At 41.7% G+C, this 22,174-nt stretch overlaps 1 protein-coding gene across 1 annotated transcript in view; it reads right to left on the bottom strand.

Moving 5' to 3' along the window:
* PDK3 (pyruvate dehydrogenase kinase 3) overlaps positions 1-22,174 on the bottom strand; it is a 64,879-nt gene that overhangs the window by 28,282 nt on the left and 14,423 nt on the right. The window contains exon 2 of the mRNA XM_056861752.1: positions 5,778-5,919. Coding sequence (XP_056717730.1) covers positions 5,778-5,919 — 142 coding nt within the window. The remainder of the gene's footprint in view (positions 1-5,777; positions 5,920-22,174) is intronic.

The following is a 22,174-nucleotide window of genomic DNA, read 5'->3' as shown; positions in this document are numbered from 1 at the left end:
AAAATCAAATGCATAATTATAGGATGGGGGAGACTTGTTTGAGCAGTAGGGTGTGTGAAAAGGATCTTGGGGTTTTAGTAGACCAAACACTGAACATGAGTCAGCAGTGTGATGCTGTAACTAAAAAGGCAAATGCAGTCTTGGGCTGCATCAACAATAGTATAGTGTCCAGATCACGCAAAGTGATGGTATTGCTTTATTCTGCTCTGGTTAGACCTCAGCTAGAGTACTGTGTTCAGTTTTGGGCACCACAATTTAAGAAAGATGCAGACAAGCTGGAACGGGTCCAGAGAAGGGCAACAAAGATGGTGAGGGGTCTGGAGACCAAGTCCTATGAGGAAAGGTTGAAGGAGCTGAGTATATTTAGTCTGAAGAGGAGAAGGCTGAGAGGTGATATGATAACCATGTTCAAGTACTTGAAGGGCTGTCATATAGAGGAGGGTGCCGAGTTGTTTTCTGTTGCTCAAGAAGGTCGGACCAGAACCAATGGGTTGAAACTAAATCAAGAGTTTCCATCTAGACATTAGGAAGAATTTTCTAACAGTTAGAGCGGTTCCTCAGTGGAACAGGCTTCCTCGGGAGGTGGTAAGCTCTCCTTCCCTGGAGGTTTTTAAGAAGAGGTTAGATGGCCATCTGTCAGCAATGCTGATTCTGTGAGCTTAGGCAGATGATGAGAGGGAGGGCATCTTGGCCATCTTTTGGTCACTAGGGGCGTGGAGGGGGGAGGTAGTTGTGAATTTCCTGCATTGTTCAGGGGGTTGGACTTGATGGCCCTGGTGGTCCCTTCCAACTCTATGATTCTACTCACTTACCCCTTCATGTTCACCATCCCACCCCCACTACCAGAAGTCAATAAGCTGGCTTTAAAAAACACTGATAGTTGCTATATCAGTATAACGCTACAGCAACTAGCAATTATTTCAAAAGCTAGCAAAAAGCCCAGCAGTGGCATAAGGGGTGGTGGCAGCCACATGTGGATAATCACAGTAATATAGTGTTGACATAGGCAGGAGGTTAAAAAATGCACACCTTCCTGTTTATGCCCTATGCACACCTGCTTGGATTGTGATCTCTCAGGAAATATGGTAACATTTCAAGATAAATTGTAAGAAAGCAGGTTTGGGAAAGATCAGAACAAAGCACAAGAAACCCTGAAAAGTGGATGACTAGAGGACGAAGGTGAAGGGATCCTCTGAAAAACACAATTCCAGTGTGAGAGCAAAGACAGAGCAAAAATACCCATGGGGCTGCAACCTAGTTAAATCACATATTTCTGAAATACAGTAACGATCAGATATTTTAAATTTTGTTCAGCACTGCCTATTACATTAGTTACATTTTAAGTATAATAAAAGATAACTGTCAAATCAACAGTCAAACCAATTAATTCAAATTTAATTCAATTAATTTCTTCTCATCAAACAGCAGTACAAATAACCATATGAAGAAAAATAACAAATGACAGTGCACACAATGTGCCGTAACTATTAAATGGTGTATCTACCATAACTGCAGATATTCTCTCTCTCGTGGCACAAAAGAACCTGTACTCAGCTTACGTTTCTAAATTTCATCTCCCACATTTATTAACAGTAAAGTGAAACTCTGTCATAGCTTTCTCAATACATTCCTTCAACAGTTCCAATAGAACTGGGTAATAAACTGGTATTTTAAAAATCTCCCCCTATGCTTCATTCCTTCTGCAGGTTTCTCCTGTTTAACAAAATGGTAAATTCTTTAGAAATAGAACAAGAGATCTGTTCCTCAAAATGTTAAGACATCAACGGGAAATTTATTAGAGGAGCAAGCTCAGAAGTTATGCATAACTAACTGGCTACTTAAGAGCATATGTAGCTTTATTTTTTTTTACAAAATCACCAATTAAGTCTTTCCCCCCGTTATATTTTCTATGAGGGCTCATATAGTTCTTATTTTTTCCATATTCTGAAACTTGTGATGTTTAGCTGCTGTCACACACAGTGACATTTGCAATACCTGTGCAGCAACCCTACCTTCCTTGATATTCAGTGGGGAGGGAAAGGCACTCTGCTCATGCTCAAAGGTACTACTAACAATAAATTCAATCCTGGTACTGAAAACAAATTGCTGGACTGGTATGGAACAAATTGCAGATGGAGTGCCAGTGAGCACCATGGCAGAATGGGGATTAGAACTTGAGTCTCTAAGATCCTGGTCTGAAACTCTAACCACCGTGCCACACTGGCTTTCATGAAGTGGCTGCTGTTGAACAGTAGCAAGCAGCCAGGCCTAGGTGAGGACCTGGGTTAGTCATGCAAGCTGAGTGATAGCAAGTCACCTGGTAGTTGCTGATATGCCTGCTCCTAATAAGTTCTCCCTGAAGAGGCCCCTGCCTCCTCCCCCTGCCTTTTACTGAGTGAAACCAAGGCTTGAAAGCTGGCAACACTGTAGTGGTGGCCTAGCAATGACCATTGAGAGGGAATTTGTTTCTTGACGCTACAAACAATGGTTCTATTATTTGGGGAGGGGGTTTAACCTCCCAATATTTTTTTTAAGATTTCAGATTTTTTTTGCAAATCTGGGCTTTTCTTAGGTTTGTACAAAGATCTGTCTTATCAGTTCATGGCCCCAATCTCTGGATTTAAGTAGCTAAAGAGAGGGCTATGTTGAGAATTTGTGTTAAGAGAGGTTCCTCTCTGGGAAACAAAGAGCTCCAGATCATCAGTTCCCAGGATGCGGTGATTCTGTAGAAAGTTTCCTGCCTACGAGATGGAGGACAGTCTAATTAATTGTAAGTTGTTGTTTTATGAATTCAGCTTGTTTACAATTGTGTGGGATTCATAGATGCTGGTGTTATCTCTAAGCCTATCGCCAAGCCTCCTGTAATTAGGGCAAGAAAACTTGTCGATAGCCGCATCCAGCTGCATCCAGTTGTCAGTGCCTGTGCCCAGCAAAAATGTATATCTGTTGCTGTCTCCTGAGCTGCTCTGATTTATTCCATTACTATATTAGAGGCATTTACCAGTGTGAATTCATCAAACCCCCAAATTAGGCCTCATAAAGGCTTCAGCAACCTGCGTCAGACAGAACACTGAGGTCTGAAGCCTGAGTCTCTGAGATTTTGAAGTGTGTAAAATCAGGTGTGCAAAAGCTGGGAGTTTGGATCTCCCGGCTCAAACATATGTTTTCAATCTCCCCTCCAGTGTGTAAGCAAAGCTAGATTGGAGAATACTTTGCTCCTGCTAATAGCCTCACATATTAAGTACCTACTTCAAACCACTTTGCAGTCTTATCTAACACCACTGAAGTTTCACTTAAATGCTATGTGTGTAGATCAAAGTGGAGATCCAAATGCTACTGCACGGGAAGATGAGGAAAACGTTGAAAGCTCTAGCAAAACCTTGAAAGAGCTCTCTTTACTGACTGCCAAAACCGTGGAAAGTATCTTTGAACAACTAAATTCAGTGCTGTCAAAGCTTGACCACCTAACTCAGCTGGTAACAAAGCCTAACAACCCGAGTTTCCCAGACCCAAGTTATGCTGAGTCATTTCAAGGAATTGCTCCATGGAGTCATACGAGTTCCAGCTCACTCCAACCTGGTAGAGCAGGTGATTCTTATCAGTTAATTTTACAGCCTCGTAAGATCTGTCTGAACATCCACCGGCACAACGGATGCATTCCTCCTTGGAATACAAAGCTCCACGCCATACAGCATTTGAGAACTCTACTTGGCAGCAAAATTAGACACCTGGACTTGAAATCAATCAAGACTCTTAACACCAGGCACGCAAACTGTTACTAACCTTTGACTGTCAACTATCCCCTCACTACTTCTTCAGCAGAAACGCCTTCTAAACGCCAAAGGAATTTTTCCATCATGGGTGTTTAAGAATATAACGCTAGCTCTGCTTCTTAATTTGAAAACATCATACCCTTCTGGTTCGGCAGCAGTGGAGAAGCCTCCTGAGGGAATCCAAACCAGAGCCCTTCACCATGATTTAATTAGCTGGGCTGATCCACCTGCCCCTACAGAGGAAGAGTGTCTCCTTCTCGAAGACAACATTGAGTAGGATTTGGTTAGTTCTTTATAGCTCTTTCTGCTGCAGAGCAAATGGAGATCATTGGCAGACTGGAGCAATTGAAACAGACTCCTGAGAATAAAGGACAGTAGTTCTGTATTGCCTCAGCCCTGCACACCCGTAGCGATTAATGCAGAGGTGGTTCTATCCAGTCCCACTCCAGCTTTACCACCCTCTATCTTGCCTAATTCCTCAGGGGTACCCCTTACAGACAGCAAATTTTCTCCACTTAAAGAATACATCTTTACTCTTCCCTCTGCTACTGCTAAGTGACACAGGGACAAGATACACAGCCACTACCTTGAGGACTCTGAGCTGGGAACCTCTGGGCCTCCTGTACAGAACTCAATAGATAACCGCAGGTTTATCCATCATTGCTGGCCTCCCCATCCTTTCCCCCACTACTGACATCTGTGGGGGGTTGACCTGCTGAAACACGGTTACATGGTGGCATCTGAGTTGCTTTTAAGGCCACCTGGTTTATGGTTTTAATGTTTTAAATTGTTTTGTGGTTTTATGTATCTTAAAGGTTGTTATTTAGTGATGCATTGTATATTAATCTCTGTCTTTCCTTTAATGCTACATGTTTTTCTGAGCTACAGTAGTCTGGAGCTGCTTTTTGAACCTAAAATAGCTACCAGGGAGAGCTTTTTCACCACTATTTCATCTATTGGTATTGGAAAAGAGCAGGCCTTTAGATTGCTGTATCAGTGCTTGCTAGATATAGAAATGCAAACTTTATTTTCTTTAGCAAATACACCTTGTTCTCCCATGTTTCATGATGTTGTTCCGGATTATGGAACTGTAGCTGCTTACTTATTTCGTTTGGAATCACCTGATGTCCGCAGAGCATTTATGCATTCCAGGTTTAATATTCTTCCACCAACCATTTTACGTGGTAGATATAATTCCTCTCAGTGACAGGTGTTGTCCGTGCATGGTTGGGGTACCTGAACACTTAATTCATATGTTATTCCATTGTAAGTTTTATTTGAGGCTGAGGTTTATATCAGACATTTGTTGTCGAGTGCTCAGTTTCTCAGACCAGCAGTTGGTGGTGTATCTTTTATCAGACAGAAATTCTGTTATCACTCAACAAGTAGCCAGATACCTGCTAGCTGTATCAAAGATATGCGAACTGCTTATACACACCCCTAGATAATGTTATTAATAAAGTTATTTTAAATCTTTTATAGACTATTTGGTTTTTATAATCTTGTTTTATAACTATGGTGTGGTAAATGCCTAATAAAGGTGATGATAATTATGTATTACTTCAAAATTTGGTGGACAGAGAAAAGCTGCAGCTGCTCAGCGATGAGGGGGGGAAATTCTGCATATGCTCAAGGACACTTAAATTTATTTGTGCTCAAGAATTCTCTGCCATGGATGTACAGAGTGATTTTTAGCTAGTTACTTATGGCTGTGCCTCAGTGTTCTTCAGCTGTAAAATGGGATGAAAGTATTAATGCTTACTTATGCAATATAATGTTGAATAATTAACTCTGCCCCCCTCGCCCTACCCTCATGCATGAAGTACCCCTCGTTTCAGATGAAATACTGGTACATATACTAGAGTAGGAAAGACAATAGATTTGGAACAAGGGGATGGGAAGAGAAGCTATGAGGAAGGGACAAGGAGCCACTATAGTTGTCCAAGCTGCAGAACTACTCTTACTTGCCAAAGTCACAGAATCATACCAATTCCCTTTACCTACCAGCTCTGGACTAGTTTAACCGAAGGTCTATTCAGCAAGTTGTCAGGCAATAAATTTACTTCTCTCATGGTATTAGCAAGCCGTACAGGAAGTTCTTTTCGCAGAAACATATATGATGTTTTCTCACATGCATTATCACGCCCTGTGATAAGAAAAAAAAACAGATTAACTAAAAGATTTTACTTCAGATTTGACTGAGAATTCATTTATTTGTTCAGCCATAGGCCATTACAAAATATCCTTACATATGTACAAAAAACCAAAAAAGGGATAAAATTGCATCAATATACATTGCCTGGATAAAAACTATTTCATACAAAATCTCTATTAAAACAAAGATCGCACTCATTTGCCTTCCTATACAAAAATTTTCTAATAGCTTCAAGAGCTCTAATCTTCCTGGCTGCTATAGCAAATTGAGACATTCTAAAGGTGACATGCAAATCAGAGTCAGATTAAAAAATTCTTTTATCAATTTCAGAACAAAAATTTACTCCCTTCAAAATTCCATCCTAGAATTTGGCTCTAGGCTCACTATACAATGGACATGATAGCACATAATGAAAAATGTCCTCCAGTAATAAAGATCCACAGATACATGTGCAATGTTCCTTTGGGATTTTATTATACCGCCCTGTCAGAAAGGCTGAAGGTATGGTCTGAAATCTTAGGGAGGTGAAAGCCACCCTAAGGTTCTGAGATGTGAGATTAACTAAATAGGAAGATCTAAGATGGTCTTTCTTATAGTTATGGAACCGGGGGGAAATTAGATTCTCGGATTGTTACTTTGTCAATTAAGGCATCCATCCTAAATACCCAGTCACCAAGTAAAGATTTATCTGAAGCAGCATCTAAAAGATCATCAGGTACAGAGCTGCAATGGTAAATGTTATTAAGGAGACTCTGGCGGGCTTGGTCTTTTGCCAGTAAGTAATCAAAAGCTTTGCTACCAAACCCGTCTGGCCTGATAGTCCATGTTTTTTACAATATTTTATTATAGCGAGATGTGCAGGGGCCCTGAGAGATGGGAGACCTGTTTCGGCTCTCATCAGGGCTGCTGGGGTTCCTTTCGGAAGGGCTAGGATGCACCTAAGAAAGTAGTTTTGGATTCCCTCTATACTAAGGAGGGTAGTGTCCATCCACCCCAATATTTCCACGCCATATAGCACATGAGGGATGACCTTGCTCTTAAATAATTTATTGCTGGGTCAATAAGGAAATCCCCTTTTGAATAGTAAAACCTCACAATAGAGCCCACAATCCGAAGAGCAGACGCTTTGATTGTGGCTATATGAGCATTCAAGTTTAGTGTCTCTTTAAAAGTAACGCCCAAGTACTTAAGGAGACTACACTGTTGGATTGAGTTGTTCAGATTTTATCCAGTCTGACTGGGAATGAGGGAGGGCTATTAATAAGAAATAAATAACAAGTATGATGAAAAATGTATTGCATACTGCATCACACTGGACCAGGAAGACTGTGCTTGTCTTATTTCCTTTTTGTTTGTTTACAATACTTCTAAACCTCCTTTACCCACAAATGTGCGCTCAAGGTGGTTTACAATATGCACCAAACAATAAACTCAAAAACCAAGACATGATTATATACACATACACACCAACTGAACAGAGTATCATCAGCAATACACAATACTTGTCTATTAAATCTGCACTGAATCAAGTCAGTGAGAATTCAATGTCAACCACACATATAACATTTGACACACACTGTTAACCCAGAACTCCAAAGGGTGCTTCCTGTCCATTAGGTAAGAGCACTAATTAGAGTCTAACTAATCTTCCTGATTTTACCCTTGTGCGCATCAATTTTATTACCTTTATATGAAAAATATTTGTCATTTGCTGCATCCCAAGTGGGATTATAATGTCAACCTGCAAAGAATTTCATTACTAGAAAAAGGGAAAAGATGGTTTCCCACAAGGTGCGCTCGATTCCTACAGGCTGTTCTACTATTTCCACAGATTTTGCTGTTTATATGCCTGATGGGCAGTTTCTCTGATTATGACACCAGATTGAATCTTCCTTTTCCAATCTATTCAGTCTTCAACCAATGCCTGAAAATAATGATTGAGTGAAGGGGGATTGAACTGAGTCTTGACAAAAGAGGAGCAATGATGGCACATAGTCCTCTATCATCTGTGAGATGGGAGAGGCTTAATGTTGGTAGTCTTTCCACTCCTGAGAACTTGTCTGTAGCTTAATACAACTCCTGGATTTGTAGGCTCTGTCTAGAAATACTTTACAACAGATTCCTGTAATACAGGATACATCTTTTTGTGGAGAAAGGAGAGCTGGCCACCCACCCCTATACACTTAAGGAACGAAAAGTAATATGCTCTACAAAGCTACCCCCTGAAAAACTACAAATTGCTGGCGCCTGCCTCTTTCTAAGAACTGTAAATGGAAGAATAGTTAACAAACTCCTTGACATTCATATGGCTACTGCAAAACACAGAACTGGGGTAACAATCAGGAGGTCCTGGAATGTCTAGACAAACTGCAAATTAACAAATCACAGGGACCAGACAGTATACCTCCTAGAATTCTTCAAGAACTCAAATGGGAAATTGCAGAACTTCTAATAATAATATGTAACATGTCCCTTAGATCAGCCTCTGTGCCAGAGGACTGGAGAAATTACAGGGCAGTTATCTTAACATCTGTTCCAGGTAAATTAATGGAAAGCATTATTAAAGATAGAATTGTCAAGAATGTAGAAGGGCAAGACCTGCTGAGCAAAACCCAACATGGCTTTTGTAAAGGTAGGTCCTGTCTCACTAAAAGTTTAGAGTTTTTTTTAAAGTGTCAGTATGCATGTGGACAGGAATGAGCCCATGGACATTGTGTATTTAGATTTCCAAAAGGCTTTTGACAAAGTCCCACATCAAAGACTGCTAAGCAAACTTCATAGTAATGGGATAAGAGGGCAAGTCCTCTTATGGATTGAGAGCTGGCTGAAAAATAGTAAGCAGAGAGTAGGAATCAACAGTCGGTTCTCCCAATGGAAGGATGTGAGCAGTGGGGTCCCTTAGGGATCGGTGTTGGGAGCGGTGCTTTTCAACCTGATCATCAGTGACCTGGAATTGGGGGTAAACAGCAAGGTGGCCAAGTTTGCAGATGACAGCAAATTATTCAGGGTGGTTAAAACAAAATCGTATTGTGAAGAGGTCCAAAAGGATCTCTTCAAACTGGAGGAATGGGCATTAAAATGACAAATGGGATTCAATGTGAGCAAATGTAAAGTGATGCTTATTGGGGCAAAAAATCCCAACTTCACATATACACTGATGGGATCTGCGCTGACAGCAACAGACCAAGAATGGGATCTTGGGATGGTAGTGGATTGCTCGATGAAGATCCAGTGTGTGGCTGCTGTGAAAAAGGCAAATTCCATGGTGGCCATAATTAGACAAGGAATAAAACTGCTGCTATCATACTGCCTTGTACAAATCTATCATGAGACCACACTTGGAATACTGTGTACAGTTCTGGTCACACCTAAAAAAGGATATTGCAAAGCTTGAGAAGGTGCAGAAAAAAGCAACTAAAATCAGGATAATAGCAACTGCCCCATGAGGAGCGGTTAAAACGCTTAGGGCTGTTTAGCTCAGAAAGAAGGTGGTTAAGGGAAGACATGATAGAGGTCTATAAAATTATGCATGGTATGGAGAGAGTGGACAGGGAGAAGCTTTTCTCCCTTTCTCAAAGTACTAGAATGCGGGGTCATCTGCTAAAGCTGTGAGAGATTCAAAACAGATAAAAGTTAGTATTTCTTCACACAACGCGTAAGTTAAATTGTGGAACTCCCTGTCCTAGGATGTGGTGATGGCTGCCAACTTGGAAGGCTTTAAGAGGGGAGTGGACATGTTCATGGAGGAGAGGGCTATTCATGGCTACTAGTAAAAATGGATACTAGTCATGATGCATACCTATTCTCTCCAGGATCAGAAGAGCATGTCTATTAGGTGCTTTGGAACACAGTCAGGGTAATGCTGCTGCAGTTGTCTTGTTTGTGGGCTTCCTAGAGGCACCTGGTTGGCCACTGTGTGAACACACTGCTGGACTTGATGGACCTTGGTCTGATCCAGCATGGCCTTTCTTATGTTCTTACTCTGGAGCCACGAATATCACTTCCACTCATTCCTGGCGTATCTTCCGTAAGACCTTTGGAATCACTGGTAACGGCAGAAAGTGGCCTTTAGGCCACTGAGATGTCAGTGCATACACCTGCTCTAAGCTAGGATGGTGGCACCTGGAGAAAAACTGTTACTTGATGGTTGGACGCAGAGGCGGAGAGGTCCATTTCCAGCTGTCCAAACCTGTCTACAATCTGCTGAAAGGTCTCCCACTTGAGAGACCATTTGTTCTCATCGATCTTCTGTCTGCTCAGCTAGTCTGCCTGAGTGCTGAGGGAACCTTGAATATGCCTGGCCGCAATTGACTCTAGATGGTTCTAGAGGACAGATTTGGCCTTGGCTATTGATTTGGCCATATGGAATATCTTGCTCACCTTGTCCTCTGGAAGAAATAACATCTTCCTTGTGTCTATAATGACTCCTAAGTTCATCCAGGTAAGGGTGAACTCAGATGACCTGTTTTCGAGTCAGTGCCACAAGTGTCACCAGCACTTTGGAAAAGACTCAGGGAGCTGATGCCAACCTGAAAGGGAGGGCTCTGAATTGAAAACAATGATCTAGGTAAGAGAACTGAAGGAATCTTCAATGTCCTGAATAGCTAGGAATGTGTAGGTATGCTTTGTTAAGGTCTACTGAAGTCCTAATATCCGGGTATTAGTGCTTCTGTGATGGAGTGGAGGGTCTCCATTCGAAAATGCTTGTGTGCCACGAACCTGCTGATGTAATTTAGGTCGAGAATTGCTCTCCAGTTCCCCTTTTTCTTGGGAAAGGTGAAGATGATAGAGTAGACTCCTGAGTGACGCTCGCCAGGAAGAATAGGTTCTATTGATCTTACCTTACATAGATGGTTTATGGCTGTTGAGGTTCTTGTGTTTTTCCTTGCAGAGATCTGGGAAGTGGAAAAAACCCGGTCTGGGGGAAGACTGATGAACTTATGACATAGCTGTGCTGTACGGTTTGCTGAATTCAGTGGTCTGGTTGTGACAGCAACCACTGTGCTAGAAACGCTTGTAGTCGTCGTCCCTGCCCCCCACTGGCAGGTGCCTGGTGCCACTGTTTTCCTTGTTTTGCCGATCAATCAGATTGGTTGGATTGGAACAGCTGGAATTGAGGGGACCTGCTGAAGTGGGATCCTCTTCAAAAGGACCCCATTAGTTGGCCAATGTACTCTCCTCTGATCTGGTCTGGATCATGAAAGTGTATGATGGGAACAAAAGAAGTGGGGCAGAAACGTCCTCCTGTCATCCTTCCATAGATTTCTAGGGCATAACCTTCTTTTTGACTCCAGTCTCCACCAGGATCTTGTCCAGCCTATCTCCGAATAATCTTCTGCCTTGGAAGGGGTAGGCCATCACGACGGATTTGGAGTGGAGGTCTGTTTGCTAGGCCCTCAGCCACAGAGCACATCTAATAGTGGAAACTGCCACCACTGAGCAAGCTGCAAATGTCAAGAAGTCTAGGGATGCGTCTGCTGGGATACGGTTCACTCCTTCCAATGCTCTTTTGTTGTCACTGGGAATTAGCTGACTCATTTTTTTGGCCCGTACAGTGGAGGCTCTAGAGATCAAGGCTGTCATGGCTGCTGCTCTAATAGTCAACACTGTGGCCTCATGAGCCTTCCTTGCTGCATAATCTGCTTTTCTGTCTAGGGAGTCTTTAATATCCCCCAGTCCATCCTCTGAGAGCAAATCTGTGGATTGCAGTGCCACTATGGGAGCATCCACTAAGGAAACCATGGCATGCGGGAACAGAGAATAAAGCTTTTTTAGGAGCACTGGAAAACTGCCTATTAGATAACAGCTTGGCCCATTCTGCCTTCACTAGCCTCTTGAAATACTCAGGGAAGGGAACCGACCTCTCTACAAGGCAGTCTAGGGGGAAATTCCTTGATCCCTTTTGGACGGGATCTCTGCCCCCTTTTATGTCCTCTCCCTGGTCAGGCTCCTCAGAAAGATCCATTGCTGTAATGGCCTTAGCAAATAATGGCTAATAGTCATCCCCATTAAAAAGAAAGGAAGGTTGCTCTTCTACAATGGATTCCTCCTTGGAAGAAAACTCCCCTTCCTCTCTCTCACTGTCTGACAATGAAGAGGATGTCTCATTGCCTGAACAGTGGCTAGTGCTAATGAATAGGGCCTTTTTGGCTGCTTTGGTGGGCCACTGATAGGACTCATCTCTATAAGAAGTGGTTTGTCCTTTTGTTGGTCTGGACCTTTCCATGGAGACATGCTGGGGCAGTAATCCTGCTGGGGAGTAATGGGACCCCTGGGTTGAAGATGGGGAAGAGTGCCCTTGAATTTGCTGTAGCTCTTCCCTTAAGGCCTGTCTAACCACTTCAATTAATTCTGATGGCAAGATGGCCACCCACCCACAGCCTTGGGGGAGGTGGCTGCAAGTTACCCCTCTGTAGCTCCGATGCTGGCAACTAGGTCGAACAGGTGTCTTCCGGAGGAGCAGGCTCATCATTGTAGCTGCTCTGGCCCGAACTGGTGGTCGTATGGGCCAGGGTTCCTCTTGAGGCCCTTTTCCCATACTGGGCTTTAAAGGTCAATACAAGCACCTTTAATTGTGCCTGGAAACAAATTGGGAGCCAGTGTAGATGGGCCAAAACTGGAGTGATATGGTCCTTACAACCCACTCCAGTCAACTTCTTGTCTGCAGCATTTTGTACCTATTGGAGTTTCTGAATGTTTCTCAAGAACAGCCACATGTAGAGTGCATTGTAGTAATCTAATCCAAATATAACCAGGGCATGCATCAAAGTGGCCAAATCTTTTTTGCCCAGGAAAGGCCACAGCTGGCTAATGTTGAAGCTGGTAAAAGGCACTCCTGGACACAGCTGCCACCTGTCCAAGCACACCCCCAGATTATGGACCTGTTCCCTCAAGAGAAATGCAACCCCATCCAAAATGAGTGACACTTTCCAGGTTCTCAAGTTTATATACTTAGTAGTTGTCTTACAAACCTCTGGTTCTAAAAAACACAGTTCAGCGATTACACAGCAGAGAAAGGGCAAAAATCTGCCTTAAACATCATTAAATTTTAAAGAACTAAGGGAGGGCATTACTTTCCAGCCACTCTTAAGCTTTACCAAGTGAAAACACTGGCACAACTGACATATGGGACTTTACTTGGGCCACCTTCATCTACTTTTGTCCCACTGGAACAGGTTCAATCTAAATTCTTGAGAGCAGCCCTCCATTTACCTCGTTGTATAGCAAATGCTACTGCTAGATTGGAGGCAGGACTGGTGAGGGTGGAGCAAGGGTTTGTACTGCTTCCATTATTCTTTGGCTTAAATTAAATCTTATCCCTCAAGGACTGCTACCCCTGCTTCTACAGGATAAGTTCCAGTCAACATGGCTAAAGACGGTCCTTAATAAAATGGCCTGCCTGGGCCTTTCTCCACCTACCCTGTTAGCCATGGGCGTAGACCAAGCATCAAGTTTCTTGAAGCAAAGGGTGGAAGACATTGAACACCAGGCAGACCTTGGAAAATCACCATTTTTCCTAGTACCTGATAAATCTAGATACTTAGTCTCACCTGCAGCTTATTTTTATCATCTTGAGTCTATTAATTATAGGAAGGTCTTTACCCTTGCCAGATGCCAGGCCCTACCATTGGCTGTTTTAGAAGGGAAATATAAGAAGATCCCTAGATCAGAGAGGTTATGTCCGTGTGGAACAGGGGACACTGAAACCATCGAACATGCACTATGTTGCCCATTCTACCACGAAGTTAGATCAAAGCTTATTTCCCCCCTACTTAGTAAATTCCCTGAAGAGTCAGTTGAGCTTTTGGCAAAGAAGCTCCTATTAGAAGAAGACCCTCAGCTTATGCACCAGACTGCCAAGTTCTGCGCTGTTGCCATTAAAATACACATAACTTTATTAGAGAATGATTGTTAGAATATTTTACAATTGTAAAATACTTATACAGTATCAAACTTTGGCCCATAAAAGTCAGTACTGTTTACTCAGACTGGCTGCCATTCTCCAGGGTCTCAGGCACAGATGTCTTTCACATCACTTTGTACCTGATCCTTTTAACTGAGTTGCCAGGGATTTAACCTGGGACCTTCTGCACACCAAGCAGATGCTCTACCACTGAGCCGTGGACCTACCACTATGCAGACTGCATGCATGCAACTATGTGCAACAATCTTTATACACATTACTGTGGTACAATGGCTGATTCTGGAATGGGAGGAAGAATATGTCTGAAAGGTAGGTCAAAGATAAAAGAGTACTATGTTGAGGTGGGCTGCTCCCACTGACATCAATAAAAACAAAGCACTGAACTACATACTACTTAATGATTTCAGTGAGACTTTGCAGGGCCAACTTTTATCGCACTACACCCTTACTCTAGGAACACTTTCTAGCATAAAAAATTCAGGCACTCAGTAAAGCAGCTTTCAAATTATTTATTTCTTTTTTTCTGGTCAAGGCTCATTCGCTAGTATTTTAAAACAACTTGGCTGTTTTAGACAGTACCCAGCAGTCAGACATTTATGCTTCAGACTAGAGACTACACATATTTTCTTTTCTGACCCCCTCCCTAAGAGCAGACAACTCCACAGTAATATTCAAAAAGGCCAGGTAAACTCGCAGACCTGTGTTTTACCTGTAATGAGCTGTCAGTATTCCACTTTAGGCAAGAGAAAGATTGCAAATGTGTTAGTCATGGTCACAAAAGACAACCGCCTGCAAAATGAACAAGTGCTGCAAGGTACTGATTAAGTTATGTTCATGCAGCCCAGGAAATAATGTTAAAAGCACTGCTATGCATATAATAACTAAGATTTGCAATTTGAAAAATCCTTAAGTGTAGTGCAACTGGCACAATCAAGGTCATACTTTTTAAGGCAGTCCCATTATAATCAGTTCAACAGCACATCATTCAGCATCTGTTCACAGATAATGTACATTGGCAGGATAGAGCCCAATCAGTTCCCCCCCCCTTAAGTACTCAGTTTTTCTTGCTCCTTTAATACATGCCTGACAATGGCTTGTTATAGCTCAGTATTTTTTTTGTTTTAGATATGATCCTGCAAGCATTTTATTGATGCATGCCCTTGCCTGTTCACCTGCATATATGTACATATTCTTTCTGCCAGAGGGTTTTTTTTGTCATGAATTAGTAAATGATGTAAAATGGAAGCTCTATTCTACTGTGTAATTAATCTGTGAGAAGTTTCCTCAAAGACCAGAGCTGTCTGCAATCATTTGTCTCTACTTTTCTGGCACAGCTGACTTGAAATTCAACAAGTTGCCCATCTTGTTGAGTTAGGGAAAACATTTCTTATTATGACAAGAAGCCAAATTTCCACCACAGTTATCTGAACCACTTATATGGCTAAAGATTATGATTTCTCTCCACTAGAATTTCAGGTCTTCCAACAAATTCTACAGGGTTGCCACAAGTCGGTTATGACTTGAAGGTATTTTCCTCCACCACCAAACAGCAAGGACAGCTCTGGCACTTCCAGGGCAGGATCACACAGAGGACAAATATGGCCCAGGCATCAGAACAGCAAGATCAGCTCAGACACAGGACCACATATACAGAATAACAGATCACCCGTCTCTACAACAACCAGGAAGGTATTCAGCTTGTCCTCAGAGCTGCCCTTTCCCTGTGTTTTTAACCCCCATTTAATGGCCTTCCCTTTCTCACTGGGCACTGCCCCTATGACTGCCCCAACAACTTGGATGCATTTATTTAAAACATGTATTTAAAAGATCTATATTCCACCTTACTTCCTTAGACTTAAGGCAACTAACAATGCAGCAACATGTTGCAAGGACACAATTATATAAGACTTCACTAACAAAAAACATACAGATTAAAAATGCAGCCAGATCTGCCAAAATAGTTAACCCACCACCAAATGTCTTGTGAAACAGAGCAATTTTTCTAAAAACACAGCCAGTGAAGGCACCTTCTGCACCTACTCTGGTAGTCAATTCCAGAGAACTGAGCATACCGCAGAGAATGCCGTTAACCTAACTCTTGCTATACACACAATCCCAAGAGACGGCACCACAAGGAGATGGCTGCCTAAGGATGGTGTGGGAGAGAACATAAGAAAGGCCATGCTGGATCAGACCAAGGTGTATCAAGTCCAGCAGCCTGTTCACACAGTGGCCAACTAGGGGCCTCTAGGAAGCCCACAAACAAGACAACTGCAGCAGCATTGTCCTGCCTGTGTTCCAAAGCACCTAATAGGCATGCTCATCTGATCTTGGAGAGAATACGTATGCATCATGACTAGTATCCATTTTTACTAGTAGCCATGAAATACCCCCCTCCTCCATGAGCATGTCCACTCCCCTCTTAAAGCCTTCCAAGTTGACAGCCATCACCACATCCTAGAGCAGGGAGTTCCACAATTTAACTATGTGTTGTGGGAAGAAATACTTCCTTTTATCTGTTTTGTATATACCAGGAGTTGCAGTTTGATAAGTGTGAGGGCCCAAGGCTCCAAAGGAATTTAATGGTAATAACCAGCACTCCGAATTGCATCTGGAAGCAAACAGGCAACCTGTGCAATTCACGTAGCACTTGAGCGGTAATGTTCTGAGCTGATGGCCCCAGACAGGAGTCTCACTGCCATATTTTATACCAACTGACATTTGCTTCGGTTAGCCTCCTATAATTCCCTGAAATGTACAGAGACTTATTTATTATATTTCTAGCCACCCTCCCCAGCAGAAACCAGGTGTGTTTAGGAAACATAATTAACAACTCTGTATTTTTTAAAAAATAAATATGTTTCATACATTAAAATTCTATAGAGTTTGATACTGCTTTTCTACCTAAAATACGTCCCAAAGTAGTTTACAAAAGCATAAAAATAATCTAATCACATACAAATAAAAAAATACAATCACATCAAAAGCAAGCTAGATATGGCAACATGAGAGTGTGGCAGGAACAGTCACTAAAACATTTTTTGGCAGGAAAACCCCCACATAGCCCAGTGCCATTGTCCCCAAAATGGCAGCACATATAGGTTTTGGGATTGTGGACTATCTGCCCATACACATTCCCCATCACACCATCAAGCACACCTGTGAAAGAGGCCAAAGCAATGTTTATTTAATAATAGTCATCCCAGAGATAAACTCTGATTGCGTTCCTGAGGTACCCTCTACCCTGCCTTGGTAAAATCTAATTATACCTTTGTACATATTACTGAAATAGAGAGAATTAGCCAGGAACTGCCAAGTTCACCTCAGGTTTCTTAACCCGGCAGATGACCACAACAGCTAGGGTTGCCAGGTCCCCCCTGGGCACTGGTGGGGGATGGGGGGGTAGGGATGCCAGACCCAAGTTAGGGAATTCCTAGAGATTTGGGGATGGAGCCTGGGGAGGACAAGGACCTTGGTGGGGTACAATTCCATACAGTCCACCTTTCAAAGCATCCATTTTCTCCAGGGGTACTGATCTCTGTAGTCTGGAGATGAGCAGTAATTCTGGGGGATCCCCAGCTCCCACCTGGAGGCTGGCATCCCTAACTAGAGCCTTTTTAAAATGCTGACCTCAGCCTGTCCCAACAGCTATCAAAGTAGTAAGACTGCATATGAGATCCATATACCCATGCGTGCTATACCAGAGGCCACCGCACTAAACAGTCCACTTTCATCACAAGTGACTGGAGACAGAGCAAGATCCTTGCCCTGTTTAAGGAACCTCTAAATCCTACCTGACAGACACCTCCATTAAATGGCTCATTTTCTGCTGTTCCTCCCCTCCCCTTCCAAATGTTCCAAGGGTCCTGATTGATCATTTCTGGCTTTGTCTCCAGACCACCAGGGTACAAAGGGTATTGGAAAATACTGGAAAAGGGGACTGAATTGGCTTTGTCTGTCACAGAGGGAGTCAGTAAAAACTAAAGTATAGAAAAGGAAGACAGACCATTGAGTTAATACATACATATTCCAACAGCCTTTCTGTATATTTCTCTTCCAGTATTCCCTTTCTTAACTCAGGCTGCTACTCCCCATAAAAACATGATCACTGTTATTTTATGATAAGCAAACAAAATCTGTCAAGCACTTGTGGATGCACCAAAATCCATTACATTGCCAATTTTCTTTCTACAAAATGTCTTCAGTCTAAATCAGTGGTTCCCAACCTTTTTTTGACCAGGGACCACTAGGACTTTTTTGTTCGGTGCAGGGACCCCAAGGTTCAAAATAAAAATTCAGAGTATTTGAAAATAAACTTTAATCATAACTGTTAGTTAAACATTAAACTTAGAATAATATTTGAATATATTTTTTATAATAGAGAACTTTTAATTTTAAATCAATGTGATTTTTGAGCTTGCATCCTTTTTACAAGCTGGGCAATTCTGGGGCTAATACTGTTGCTCAGAGCTATACAAATATTATCACTTGCTTCCAATCGATTTCTGGTCTTGTTCTTAATTATAAGCAAAGCAGAAAACCCTTGTTCGCATAAATAAGTTGTGAGAAGAGCATAAGATATCGCAAGGCGAATCCCCGAACTGTAGGATATGAAATTGCTTTTTTACACCAGAACTCTTCAAGAGAAACTGATTCAAACGCATCCTTACAGTGCCTATCATTTTGGAATTCAATGAGCTCTTCCTGGATTTCTTCTGCAACCTCTTCAACAGCAATACCAAAAGGATTGCGAATCAGCGTTTGGGTATCTTTTGATTCTGTCTGGTTATATTCCGGGATGTAACGGTGGAATTCATAGACCAGCATTTGCAGATGATTTCTGATGTTGTCTTGTATATTTGCAGTGATCATGTCATCTTTACTATCATAGACCAGTGCTTTTAACGTCACAAACGCAGAATAATTGTTTTCGCCTACCCATAATTGAAGTTTGCAAATAAAGGCACACAGTTTGTCTTCAAACATAAAAATGTTTCCCACACCTGCTAAATTTATGTTTCCAGAACCTTGCAACTGTAAGTTTAGTTTATTCAAATGTGAGAAAATATCCACAAGATAAGCCAAATGCATCTGACTTTTCGAATCAGAAAATAGCTCTAGTAAATCTTTAATTTTCTTCTCTGCTAGAAACAGCTCAACCTCTTTTCTTAGTTCAAATAACCTTCCCAGCATATTGTCTTTCGATAGCCAACGAACTTTGGTGTGGAAAAGAAGAGTCTCATGATCAAAGTCCAATTCAGTGCACAGTTTTTTAAAAAGGCGTGTATTTAAGGCGCTGCTTTTAATAACATTGACCACTTTTATGGCCATTTCCATGGTATTAACAAGGCTTTTAGGAAGAGTCTTGGAAGCTAACGCCTGACGATGTATGATACAATGAGTTGTTATTGCTGAAGGATTCTTCTGTTTTATTAATGTTGCTAGACCGGAGCGTGATCCTAACATGGCTGGAGTGCCATCCGTACAGAAGCCGGCGAGCTTTTCCCACATAATGCTATGTTTCTCAAAATACTCCGCTATTATATTCATGACGTCGATACCTTTTGACGTCGTTTCCAGTTTCCACGAAATCAATAATTCCTCTTTAATAGTGTTGTTGTCTAAAAAGCACAAATACGAGCAACTGACTGCAATTAGAAACATCTGTCGATTCATCACACTGCAAAGCAAAACATGGCAAATTTTTTATTTTCGAAACAAGTTGCTCCTTGATGTCATTTGAAATAATTTCAATTCGAGCTTTTACCGTGTTGTTCGATAGAGGTATTTCTTGTATTTTCTTTTTGGCTTCCATCCCTAAAACCTCTTTGACAGCTATCATCAAACAAGGTTTGACGAATGTTTCTCCCATTGTGTGTGGTTGTGTGAGACTCGCTTGCACCCTCCCCCGGCCTCCCCACCCCCGCATGTTCCTTACTTGTCACGTGCTGCTCCCGCGAGTCACCACCACACGCCGCCGAACTCTGTGCCTGCGAGCTGCTGCCATGCCGCCCATGTAAATATTAATTTATTATGGGTTTATTACTTTGTTTCGAGGACCCCTGGTTTAGTTCTCATGGACCCCTGGGGGTCCACGGACCCCTGGTTGGGAACCAGTGGTCTAAATCAATTAACCAGCTGCTTGTTTTAAAGTAAAATTATTCAGAACATTTTAGCAGATTAAAAAAAAAAGAAAATTAAAATATCATATAAAGTTGTCCAATATGCTCTTTTCCATTCATCAGGACCAAGATGGCAAGTAAGACAATACCGCCACTATGTCGCCTCTTTCACAAGTCAGGCACATTTTGATGAAAACTTTCTACCATGATCCATGGTATTCATGTATTCTTCACACACTTCCTCATAAAAGAGACAGCATTTCACCTCTGCTACAACAAAGCTCAACTCCAGAGTTTCCCTTATGTGTAAGTGAAAAGGTACCTATCACTGAAAAAAAGGCGAGGTTCAAGGAACAGATTTGTGAATTATATGTAAGGAAGCGGGCAACTTTTCTTTAAAATGGGTTGCCTTTCCTAGTATGCCCAGAATTAAATATGGCAGACATACAAAGTGATACTGCAGCACACACTTTGATAAGATTGAACAATTTTATATGATTATTATTACACACCAACAGTGACAAAAAACCTCACAAATATAGGTTCCACACAGGCAACCAGTGTTATTTATGAGGGTACAATTTTATATTGTATTTATATTGCACATGTTCTCACCTGTATTCTATTCTCTACTAACGAATGCCCTAAGGTTAATTGTAGTTGTGTAATGTTTACAATACACCTAGTTTTAGTATTAGAACCTCTAGTACATCTGCACTTTGTTATGTTAAAGCATTTTCTTGCATACATACACAGCTTATTTTCAGTTATGCAGTAAAGATACGTGCTGTGGTGGCAGCTGCAACACTTTTTAAAAATCTGCACAGCCAATCAGATCTCTAACAATCAATCAGAAGCCTGCTGGGCAAAAGCCCCATCTGACCCCACCCACTTTCTAAAAATTCTAGGTGGGTGTCAGGAAAAGTGTCAGCAGGCTCCGTGGCACCCATGCGAGCCACACTGGGAACCCCTTTGATAGGGAGTAAGCATGTGCAAAAAACCCTCAACATTTTCTACACTACAGCCAACGTTAATAAAAACAGATATATAGGCAAAGAAATTAAAATGAAATAAAAGGAGAATTGTTTTTTGCTTTCACCCCCCTACATTTTCACTGCATGACAACTAGACACAGTATCTGTCTACATTGTATACAGTGGTTCCCAAAATGGGCAGTACCACCCCCTGGGGGGCAGTGGGATTACCTAGGGGGACACTAAGAGGCAAGAGGGCAGCAGGGGGCGCTAGAGGCGGGCCCCTTCAACTCTGTTGTTCACTAATTTACAACAGATCAAGCTATGGCACCATGCTGGCAAATTTGGTGGAAACCATCAGATTTTTTTCCAGACTTTGAAGAGCTGGTACCACTGGATCAAGTTCCTCAAGTTTTGGGGAATAAATTTCAACTAAAAAGTTTTAATTTGATTTTGTTACTGTTTTGACATTTTATTGTTATTATCTTCTTTAGTGACTCATGCAAACTCCTATTTTGAATAATGCATTTTATAGGATAGGGTAGGGGATGCTGGGGTTGAGTTTGTGGAACCAAGGGGCTGGTGGCCCGAAAGGTTTGGGAACCACTGGTATACAGCAATGAAGCTTTTTACAAACAATTCACTCTCTTGACAAGAGTGGTCAAAAAATTACTGTTATATAAATTAAAAATTAAAATTAAAACCAAATTTTAAAAGGTGCAATAGCAGAACCATCTAAGGAGCTGGCATGTATTACAACTAAATATGGGTAATCATTTTTAGCAACACAAATGGGCTATTTGATTTTCTAGTGAGAACTGATTGCTCATTAATATATCTAACCCATAGAAACTAATTAATGCAATGCAAGTATGTGCGGTACGTTCTTCAATGTCTTACATTCTTCTGCTTGCTTTTTCAAATTTATGTTATTTCTGCTATTATATCTTTAAGTGAGAATCCTACCCAGAGACAGAAAGCTGCTGACTAGCTAAAAAATTGCAAATATGCATCCCAATGTGTTTATTAATAATTTATCATATATTTCTTAACTTACAAAGCTATTGTAACTAATTATTGATATTTATTGTTTATTTACTTAGTACCACCTTTCTCCCTAATGGGGATTCAAAGTAGACTCCTCTCCTCGGTTTTATCATCACAACAACTCTGTGAAGTGGGTTCAGCTGAGAGTGTCTGTGTGTGACTGGTCCAAGGTCGCCCAG

This window comes from Euleptes europaea, chromosome 16 (genome assembly GCF_029931775.1).
Source record: "Euleptes europaea isolate rEulEur1 chromosome 16, rEulEur1.hap1, whole genome shotgun sequence".
NCBI lineage: Eukaryota > Metazoa > Chordata > Lepidosauria > Squamata > Sphaerodactylidae > Euleptes > Euleptes europaea.
Note: the sequence above shows the minus strand (reverse complement) of the source record. Positions and strands in the feature narration are given on the sequence as shown.